The 11,570-nt window shown below is 45.7% G+C and overlaps 1 protein-coding gene across 1 annotated transcript; it reads left to right on the top strand.

The window, feature by feature from the left end:
* Nucleotides 1-651: 651 nt before the first annotated feature.
* LOC136475054 (pathogenesis-related protein PRMS-like) lies at nt 652-1,190 on the top strand. The gene has a single exon (XM_066472607.1). It carries the CDS (start codon nt 652-654, stop codon nt 1,183-1,185), a length of 534 nt encoding a protein of 177 aa, XP_066328704.1. The 3' UTR covers nt 1,186-1,190.
* Nucleotides 1,191-11,570: the final 10,380 nt, after the last annotated feature.

The following is an 11,570-nucleotide window of genomic DNA, read 5'->3' as shown; positions in this document are numbered from 1 at the left end:
CCCGATTCCCGTATCTAAATAGATTTGCAATGGATTTGTTTAGGTAAAAGTATTGATAATTGTGAAGTTTTTGAACTCCATACAGTACGTGGTTGTTAATTCTGAAGCGAGAATTGGTACTACCGTTAATGGTGTTCATAACACTGGAAACTTTTGGTAGCATAAGCCATAAAGTTAGATATGATCTGGGTCTTCAAATGGAATGACTGGAAAAAAATGATTAGGTGTTGACACTGAAAAAAAAAGTCGTCTCGGGTGAGGTGACGACGTTGTTGCCACTACATTTTATACCCCAGCCATCCCTGAAATCGAATCCAGCTACCGAGATGGCGCCAATCAACCGAAGTATTGTACGTCACAAACTCACCAATGTTGCTTTAAAAAAATTCTACTAGGTTTTTTTTAAAAAAAATGTAGTACGGAGTATGTCACAATGAACATGGACGCACATACTTGGCGTACCGCGTGGACCTCCACTCCCTGCTTCATATTTTTTTTGCCAGCCATCATGGAACATGAGCAGCACTACTCTCCGCTCGCATCTTCGTTCTTCACCCGAACAAGAAACTCTCGGACGCAAAACCTCGTATAAATGCCTCGCACAGCGACACGCAGGAAAAGTACCTGAGCTGATCGATTCAGCACCCAAATATGCCTCGTCATCGCTTCTCCTTCGCGTGCACGGCCACCGGGGCGCTCCTCCTCGCCGCCGTCGTGCTGGCCAGCGCGACCGCGACCGCCGACGCGAAGACGACGAGCCTGGCGTCGAGCTTCCTGGAGCCGCACAACGCGGCGCGGCGCGCGGTGGGGGTGCCCGCGCTGCGGTGGGACGAGCGCCTGGCGGCGTACGCGCGTTGGTACGCGGCGGCGCGGGCCGGCGACTGCAAGCTGGAGCACTCGCACGGGCGCAACGACTACGGGGAGAACCTCTTCCGCGGGAGCGGCGGCGCCGGGTGGACCCCCGCGGCCGTGGTGGGCGCCTGGGTCCAGGAGCGCGCGCTCTACGACCGGTCCACCAACTCCTGCCGCGGCGGTGGCGGCGCGTGCGGACACTACACCCAGGTCGTGTGGCGCGGCACCAAGGCCGTCGGGTGCGCGATGGCGCCCTGCGCCGGGGCACGCTTCACGTTCGCCGTGTGCAGCTACAGCCCGCCCGGCAACTACGTGGGCATCAGGCCCTACTGACAAGCAAGTCGTGCATGCCACATGTTGAGTACTTGCACCCAATTCTTTTTTTTTACTTATTTTACGCCAAAACTTTTTACGGGGATAATGTGCATCCCCTCGGGTTTTTACTGTTCGTCATTCTTTTCAAATTTGTTTGGATATAATGGACATGGATGAAATAAAAGGCGAATTCAAAATTTGGAATGGCACTTGCATGCAAGCCAATGTCTTGGTCTCTTGGAGACAGGCAGACAGACACAAACGTGGCCATCGCGCCAACAAATTTAGCCTGCAGGCCCGGTGTGCATGCACGACACGCTATTCAACTGCTGCGCTGCCGCGTGATCACCGTCGTTTAAGGCTCGCCGGCCCGGCACTGACCATTGAATCCTGATGCTTCTTCGCTGTACAAGTCGTTCGCCAGATGACCAGACCACACAGCGCAAATCAAGCATGCCCGGCCAGCTAGCTAGCTAGTCAATAACCAGTGATTCTGTAGGCAAAAATAATCCTAGAGAATTTAGAAAACACAGCTATCCGCATATTGAGCTTAAAGTTCTTGTGCTTATCTGTAGCTTTTATTCGTATCTCTTATTTTGAACCGTATGCTATTAAAATAAATAATCTATATCCTAGACCTCATCTTAATTATTATTATGCTGCCATTAACAGTCTTTTAACTTTTATAAGCGACCACACCGCTCAAGATCAACGGTGGAGCTTGAAGTGAGATCTAGGACGGACTAATAGTGCTAAGCGGATAATAACATTTAAACCAAACAATCACTGATTCACTGTCTACTGCAATGGAATTTTAGAAACCAAGAAGGCCATGGCGACCGTCGGTCTGCATTAACCTCTCCTTCGTTGCTCAAGATATTAATTTTCCTCTGTCAAAGAATAATATGAGCATTAATATTTTTTATCAAAAGTATAGTGCTTATATTTATACTATCAATATATAGTGTCGGGTTCATAAACCGTTCCCTCGTGGACCGGCTTCCCAGCAAAGGTTCAGCCCAGCAGGCGACATTACGAACGACACGCAACTCCTGGGCCGGCCCAAAAAACCTAAACGACAGGCTGGAAGGGCGATCCAAATCTCCAACCGGAAGGCTTGGCCGAGGAGGAACGGCGCCCGCTTTCGACTCCGACCCGCCTCTCTGACCGGAAGAAGAACAGCGCTCGCTTCCGACTCCAGCCCGCCTCCGGACGGCCTCTCCGACCGGAAGGCCTGGCCAAAACACCACTTTCGACTCCGACCCGCTTCTCCAACCGGGAATGAGCCAAACCCCTGCTTACAGCTCCTCTCCGACTGGCGCAAACAGAGCCAACTAGGACTAACCGACCGGGGACGCCCGCTCGGTAAGGACCAGAAAACGGGCAGAGAAAGTAAGGCAGGTCACTCAAGTAAACCGCAATATCAAGGACCGTACCCTTTACACCTGCAGAACAGTACCAACAGAGCATGTTAGAAGGATATCCTGCAACCTTCCTGACATATCAGAACCCAAGCAGTGTTGTGGGCACCGATATTTTCCCTACAGTGTTGTGGACGTCGGCATTTACCATACCAGGCAAACATGGTAAAACCCCATACATACCTCTGAGCATCAACAGTATGGCAGACACCAACTTCTGCCATATCAGAAGAAGAAGACGCAACCTCCCACGTGCATCTGACATTAACAGTGTTATGGGCGCCTACAATTATCTTATACCCGACGGCGTGGACAACAAGACTTAGCATACAAACACTCTTTCCCTCTCGCTTGTAAGGTCATCCCCTTCGTCTATAAAAGGGGATGCGCTCTCTCCCAAACAGAGAGATCGATCAGTTCACTAGCACACAACAGCAGAACCACTAGGTTCAAACCTCGAGCATACACTCAAAACACTTAGCACATAGCGGAGCTCCCGTTACTCTCAGCCCTTCATACCAGAGTTCGACCGGATCTCTTGTACCCCCATCTTTCTCCCTTCTGTTTCTAACCCCACAGCAAACTTCGAGCATCTGGGCTTAGGAATAAAGTCACCGACCGACTCAAACTGGACGTAGGGCACGCTGCCTGAACCAGTATAAACCCTGTGTCATTGAGTGCTAGGCCACCTCTGATCACAACGTACAACAAAACTACAAATATTTACATGTTGATCACTTTCTGCACCGACAGTTGGCGTCATCCGTGGGGAAGACCCCTCGCCAAAAGGCTCTGTGAAGCAATGACGGACTAGATCTATAGGGGGCACCATACCGCCATGAGGGCGTCTGGGAGGCGCTGTCTGTATATAGCAAACCTCATGAAGTCAGACTGACTGCTCCTAAAGCCTGAGAATCTCTCTGACCCTAGAGCTCATCAGGCTATAATCTCTGCCTCTGAAAGCAAAGTGAATGAATCTGTGCTGCGGGTCAATCTAGAGTGTAGCATAGAACTGACGGACCCAAGATGGAACATATAAGCCTGTCCATCCAATATAATCTGTCAGCCCTTGTAACACCCTAAAATTGGCCTCTTTTAAAATAGAGCTAGAATGATTAATTTATGAATTTTTGTGCACATGAAATATAGGAAAATAAGAAATTTTCACTAATTTAAAATGCATCATAAGGTTTAGCAACTAGTTGTGCATACATGTTGGTGCATAAAGTTTATGGTGATGAAAGATGTTGATCAAAAACTCCAAAGTAAATTGGAATGTTTTTTAAAAGGGTTTGAAAATGGCTTTGAAATAAAAGAAAAGAAAGAAAAGAAAATTTAAAAATAAGAGGATTTAAAAAAATGGTAAAATTTATTTTTTAAAACTTACCAAAATTTCTCATTTATATTTGAGATGAAAAGTATATTGAAAACATATTCAGATTTGATATGATTTACATAGAATTGGGCTTGGATTTGAAAACTAGAATTGGAAAAGAAATTCATTTTGAAAATCTCCCTTCCTTCCTTTTCAGCCCAACTCCAGGATTTGGCACGGCCCTCTTCTCCCTTCTCTTCCTAGCCTGGCCTGTCCGACGGCCCAGCCGCATTCCCCCTCCCTTCTCCTTTTCTCTCGCGTCGGCCTGCTCCTCCCCGGCCCACTCGGTGGCCCGCTCCGCGCGCCTCCCCCTCCTTCCCGCTTCTCTCGCACGCGACCCGCTCACACTGGCCCAGCTTGTGGCTGCTTTGGTTTCCTCGCGCTCGCAAGTCATCGACCCAGCTGTGCCGCTGGCCCACGCCGTCAGACGCCCGCACGCGCCCGTCCGCTCGGCCTGCACCCGCACGCATCGCTCCCTTCTCCCTCGCTGTGAGCTGGGTCCCACCCATCAGCCGGCCCCGCTCCCTTCTTCCCCTTCCTTTCTTTCTCCGCGCTCCTTCCTTTCTTCCTCGCCGGCAAAGGCGCTGCAACTATGGTACGCCGCTGATCCACCGCACCTACGTGGAAAGCACCGAAATCACTACGTCCCCCCTTGCCTTCCATCCACCGTGCCTTGCCCCGCCTATAAAGCTCCGAGCCGTACCCCTCCTTCTCCCCTTTCCTCTGCTCGCGTCCAAGCACTCCCCGCCATCGACAATCCACCCCTCCCGAGTGCTATCCTCGACACCAACGTGTCCCGAGGCTCCACCGTGTTCCCCCACGCCCGTAGGTATCACCGATTTCGTGATTTGGTCACAGTTTCCTCGGATTCATCCTCACCCGCACCTCTCTCTCTAGATCGCCGCCACCATCGAACCACTGCTTCAGAGCCTCCCTGAACGCCGCGCTCCGTTCCAATCGACTCGTGGTGAGCTTCTAGTTCCTCCCGTGCTCTCTGTTCCTTAAATAGCGCACTAGAACGCCCTCCCGACGACAACCGCCGAGCTTGGTTCACCGCCGGCCATGGTGGGCTCGCCGTAGCCACTCTGCTGTCACCGGAGGTCGACCCGTCGCCTGCGCCGTCAGATTTCCTCTGGACGGTCAGGATTAGATCCCACCGGTTGGGTCATAACCGGTCCACCGAGACCCGTGGACTCGGTCCACCGTGCTTGCGTCAGCGCACGCCCACGCACGTGTGGTGCACCGCGCCACTCACACACCGCCACGTGGCCATCCAGTCAGTAGCGCGGTCAAACCGAAGCCAAGCCACGCCCATTTTTGCAGAATAGCCCCCTATTTTCGGTGAATCAACCCGCAGTCCAGGTCTGTTCAAAAGAATTGTTTTTCAGTCCTATTTTTATTCACTTTAGACCCTGTATTTTTCAAAAATAGTACCCATAGTCCAACAGCCGTGTAATTTAATATTTTAATTGTTTTAATTCAAAAATGAGTTCAAGTTATTTACAGAAATGCCACTGAACCTTATTTCATGCGTAACTTTTGCATTTTAAGTCCAATTTGACCCGTTCGAATTGCGTTAGGATCGTATCTACGTTTTCTACATGTTTACACTACTGTTAGGCATGTTTTCAATATCTAAAATTCATGGGTAGATTTAATATATTATTTAATTAAAGGAAAACTTGTTTAAATCATAACTTATTCATTTTAACTCTGAAATAGTCCGTTCAAGTTGTGTTAGATTCGCAGCGACGAGATCTACACGTTAATAATAGTGTTTACTATATTGTTATATCTAAAATAACATGGTTCGAATTATATCTTGATTAATGATTATGCAACTGGGTTTTATACATAAAATATGAGTTGTTTTACTTTTGTTTTATAATTTAAATCTAAAATTGACTTAATATAATCTATATTATTTATAAAACATCGTTTATATATGAATTCATATAGTTAACATAAATAAAGCCTATAGCTTTCTTTTCCACATATTAAGCAAAATCTCTCGGTAGTTGTAACTTTTCAACCGTAGCTTCGATTAGCGTGCCTCTCACGACTGTTTGTTCGTAGCGATGCATAGAATCGTATTCCAAACACTTTTACTTATTTTTCTATGATTGGTGTACTATTCTGATATAGATGCAATTGTATGCTATGCATGTATGTGTATGGATGTTTGTGTGGTATTCTACGATTACGTCCAGTCGGTGAGATATACGTGGTGATCCAAAAGAAGAAGAAGGACGTTGAAGATTAAAGCTTATCAAAGGATCGGTATTTAAGGCAAGTGTACCAAAGGCTCCTTGTTACCTATGAACTATTACCATTCATATTCATGCATGTGTCTAATTTGAAATACCTTTAAGGACTTTACCTAGATAATTACTTGTACCACATATCCTTGATACCTAAGGTTTTTGGGTAGGCATTTTGGATAGATGCTGCAGCGCTTAATATAAAATAATTACTAAACATGACTAAATGCTATATGCACTATGATAAAATGGAGCTTTTTAGCAACAGATAGGGGGCTAGAGTATGGGGTTGAGTACTCTAGTGCCTCTCCATAAGGACTTAATCCTAAAGCAGCAACCCAGGAGGTTCCGTACAACCCCGAGTGTCATATGGCTCTGACTTTAACCTGTTAACTAGATTATACTAGCTCATCTGTAGCTCCAGTGGGTAAGAGGGTATCTTTCCTTTTTTTGCTAGGGTGTGTACCATGCTGTGATGCCCACGTGTGCCACTCCTTTGTAGCTAAGACTTGTTAGTGAAACTAGCTAAGGGTTTCATAGTGAAACCCTACCACACTTCCTGGGAAGAGGTGTAGTGGGCCTTGCAAACCCTGGCATTGGGAATCATGGCTCGATGGGTAAAGATGTACAATTTCTGCAGAAATAATTAACCTATTATAACAGCCGTGCTCACGGATACGAGCGGTCTGGATCCTTCAAGATTAGTGGTTACTGTGGATGGTGGATGGTTGGGAATTGAGATAAATATGACTACACTTTAATATCACTTGGGAATTGGGACTGTTCATTAAAGTAGAGAATCAGGATGCTAAAATTTAATCACCTAAAATTGCAAACCGTAGTAAAAAAGTGTCAAGCCTTTTGAGCCTCATAGATCCCTTTTGATATACTTGCTAAGCTTGGTGAGCTTACACTTGCTTTATATCTAATGAAAATCCCGGATGGGTACCAGATTGCTGGTTTAGAGGTGAAAGCATCTAGGCTCCTTGTTGGGTTTTGGTGATTAATGACAATACAAGATTACCTTGACTAACGTGTGTTTTGCAGAGGCAATTAAGTTAGGTCATGGTAATGGAGATCGATTGGGCAATCAAGGTTGTCATGCCCCTATGATGGAAATCATTTTGGTTTTCAAAGGATGGACGACAAGGTTAAGGATGACTAGTTCTAAGTGTCGATTGGAGTTGGGGAGACACTTAGAGTAGTTTAGGACTTTGTTTTTCCTTTGGCCATACTATTAAGGGGGGTATGGATGGGTAGCTTGACCTAGGTGAGTCTAGTGAGTTAGGTGTGGTGCACACTTGTTAAAACTAGCACTAGGTAGCTCCACAATAGCCCTATGATCCTATAGAGCAAACTTCATTCACATATGTTCAAGAGTTGAAAGTGAATGGAGGGTCAAATGCTGACCGGACGCTGGCTTTGGTGCGACCGGACGCTGGCCGCAGGGTCCGGTCAGTTCATTTGATCAAGAGACTGCGTTCGGTGCGACCAGACGCTGGAGTGGTCAAGTGACCAAACGCTGGGAGGCAGCGTCCGGTCGACTCCAGTAAGGTTCCAGAGAAGGAAATCCATGACCAGACGCGTCTGGTCACTACTGACTGGACCCTGAGGATCCAGCGTCTGGTCAAGTACAGTAAGCATCCAGTGAGGGTTTAATGCGACTGGACGCTTCCGGTCAGTGGTGATCGGACCCTGTCAGCGTCCTGTCAACACTTAAACATTGGTGAGCGGGTTGAACTAACTGGAGCGTCCGGTCAATATGACCGGAGCATCCGGTCACCCCGCAGAAGCTCATAACAGTTTGTTTTTCAGGCTGCCTTATAAATAGAAGCTCCACTCGTGTGTGGAGTTACTTTTGCTCATTCCAATAGCTGAGAAACACGTTTGTGAGTGCCAAGAAGAGCAAGGTCCTAGTGAGGTGATTGAGATTCGTGAATCCAAGAGAGTAGCCTCATTAGTGAATCAAGAGTAGCAAAGTGTGCATCCATCGTTCTCATTAGGCTTCACGTGGTCAAGTGAGAGTTCATGCTTGTTACTTTTGGTGATCACCATTACCTAGACGGTTTGGTGGTGATTGGGAGCTTGGTGATCACCCGGCGGAGCTTGTGGGTGACCCAACTCAAGTTGTGAGCGGTTTTTGGGTGATTCACCACGACGGAGTGTCGAAGAATCAACCCGTAGAGAGCACTTGATCCTTGCATGGATCAAGGGGGAGCTACACCCTTACGTGGGTGCTCCAACGAGGACTAGTGGGGAGTGGTGACTCTCCGATACCTCGGCAAAACATCGCCGCGTTCCTCTCTCTCTATTTACTTTGAGCATTTACTTTGAGCAATTCAATACTTGTCTTTACATTCATAGAATTGCCATGCTAGAGTAAGTTTGGAACATAGGTTGCAAGTCCATTGTGCGTTAGATTAATATAAACACTTTTCTAAGCACAAGAGGTTAATTGGGCTAACCGTAGGATTTAATTTTTGAAAGAAAATTTAGAATTACCCAATTCACCCCCCCCCTCTTGGGCATCTTGATCCTTTCAATTGGTATTAGAGCCTCGTGCTCACATTTTTAAGCTTAACCGCTTAGAGCAAGATGTCTCACGGAGATGGACCTCCTCCTATCTTTGAGGGAGATGACTTTCCATATTGGAAAATCCGTATGGAGGCGTACTTAGAAGCTCTAGACATTGATATTCTTAGAGCCGCCTCACAAGGCTTCCAAAACCTCGGGATGCTACTAACTTACAAGGCGATGAGGTTAATTATGAAAAATGGAATGCAAAGGCTCGAAACACCATCTTTATAGGCCTTTGCAAAGATGTGTTCAACCGCGTAAGGAACCACAAAGACGCCCATGCACTATGGTCGGACGTTTGTGCGCTCCATGAGGGAACCAAGAGTGAGCGTGAGGAACGCTATCATCCTTGTGATTAAAAAGCTAAATTCATTTGAGATGCTTCCCAAAGAATGTGCTAATGATGTATTCACATTTGAATGTTCTTGTAGAGGAAGTCAATGGGCTTGGACTTACTCAAATGTCACCATCCGACGTTGTGAGAAAGATCTTGAGTGTCCTCCCCATTGATAAATATGGGCATATTGTGACCGTGTTATATCAAGGTGATCTTTCCACCGCTACACCGACACAAATCTTGGGAAAGATCAATGATCATGAGATGTACATGCACATCATGCCACAAGATGGCTCATCCTCAGCCAAGAAGAAAGAGAAGGACTTAGCATTCAAAGCTAGCCAAGACAAGGGCAAAGCAAGACTTGAGTATGAGAGCTCAAGTGATGAAGAAGATGAAGATGAAAATCTTGCTCTCATGGTGAAGAAAGCCACCAAGATGCTAAAGAAGCTAAACAAGAGTGGCATCAAGTTTGACGGCAAGAAGAAGTTCTTCACAAGCTCTAGAAGAAAGCCAATCTCCGAAATGGATTGCTTCAATTGTGGTGAACTTGGTCATCTAGCACATCAATGCCCCAAGCCCAAGAAAGACAAGTTCAAGAACAAGGGCAAGAAAGATGACTCAAGTAATGAAGATGAAGATGAGAAGAAGAACAAGCCATACAAGAAGAGAGATGGCAAAAAGAGGGACTTCCACAAGAAGAAGAAGAGTGGAAAGGCCTATATCGTCGGTGATTGGCTCACGGACATTGATTCATCTAGTGGATCATCCGATGATGATAGTGACAATGAGAAGGTGGCTGCCATTGCTATTGATCTTCCATCTTCACCGCCACCATCGCCATCATCCTCTACACACCTATGCCTTATGGCCAAAGGTGAACGCAAGGTAACTAAGAATGATGATAGTAGTGATGATGAGCAAGCTAGTGATGATGATAGCGATAGCGATGATGATGATTCACCTTCATATGATGATCTTGTCAAAATACTAAGAAAATACACTAAGATCATTAGAAAGAGTAGAGCTAAGAATGAAAAGCTTGATGCTAAAAATGATTCACTCTTAGCAAAGTGCGATACATTGGAAAAGGCTAATGATGAGCTTAGAGAAACTAATGATGCTATATCATCCAAACTCAAGGAGCTCAAATCTTCTAAGAAAGAGCTTAAAGATAAACATGATAAACTTCAGTGGGTGCACAATGAGCTCATCACTAGCCACAACAAGCTAAAAGATGAGTATACAACTCTTAAGATCAATCATGATACCCTTGTTATTGCTCAAGAATTTTTACCAAATGAGCCACATGATGCTACTAACCATGTTGTTAAGATTGATATAGCTACATCATGTGATGATTTGATTGATGAGAGCATTGAGCAAGGATATAGTGGCAAAGGCAAGCAAGTGGTTGAGTGCAATGACTATGATGAATATGTCAAGCTCAAGAACACAAATGAAAAGCTCATGAAAGATCTTGAAGAAATGAAAAGCCACAACACCATTGTGCTAGAAACTCTTGATCATGACAAAGAGTTGATCCTTGAGAATGAGAAGCTCAAAGAAGAAAACAAGAAGCTCAAGGAAGAGAAGAAAGATGATGCTCTAAAGGAAGAAAATAAGAAGCTCAAGTTGGAGAAAGAGCATCTCAAGATTGGGTTGAGCAAGTTTGCTAAAGGCAAGCACCTCCAAAGTGAGCTACTCATGAACACCGTCATGAAGATGGATAGAAGTGGCATTGGATATGTGGCAAGTGTAGAGAAGAAGAAGGCTCAAGTTCAACAACAACAATCAAAGCCAAAGCTAAAGCCAAAGAGATGTTTTGAGTGTGGACAAGAAGACCACTTTGCTCATGAGTGCCAAACTCTACCACCACAACCCTTGCCCAAGCATGCTAGACCATTTGCCTTCAATGCTCACTACATGCTTAGAAAGGACTCTAGTGGGAAGATGAAAGTCATGTTCTTAGGACCCCCTAACAAGAATAGGTCTAAGAAGATTTGGGTGGCTAAGTCACTTGTTGAGAAGGTGAAGGGCCCTCAACAAGTTTGGATTCCTAAAGCTTGAATCTCTTGTGTGTAGGTGAACTACAAGACCGGTGGAAGTCATTGGGTTATTGATAGTAGTTGCACTCAACATATGACTGGTGATCCTCGTATGTTCACCTCACTAGATGAAGAGGTAGATGGACAAGAGAAAATAACATTTGGAGATAACTCAAAGGGCAAGGTTAAAGGATTGTGCAAAGTGGCAATATCAAATGATCATTCCATCTCTAATGTGCTCTATGTTGCTTCATTGAGCTTCAACTTGCTATCCGTTGGACAATTGTGTGATCTTAGCTTCCAATGCTTGTTCACCAAGAAGGAGGTTGTTGTATCCAAGGTAGATGATAATCAAGTGATATTCAATGGATTTAGATACAACAA

The sequence above is a fragment of the Miscanthus floridulus genome, chromosome 8 (assembly GCF_019320115.1).
Source record: "Miscanthus floridulus cultivar M001 chromosome 8, ASM1932011v1, whole genome shotgun sequence".
NCBI classification, from domain to species: Eukaryota; Viridiplantae; Streptophyta; class Magnoliopsida; order Poales; family Poaceae; genus Miscanthus; species Miscanthus floridulus.
This window is presented reverse-complemented; position numbering and strand designations above follow the sequence as displayed.

Bases quoted from the DNA above. Each gene is read 5' to 3' on its own strand.
- LOC136475054 (XM_066472607.1), top strand. From the start codon at position 652: ATGCCTCGTCATCGCTTCTCCTTCGCGTGCACGGCCACCGGGGCGCTC.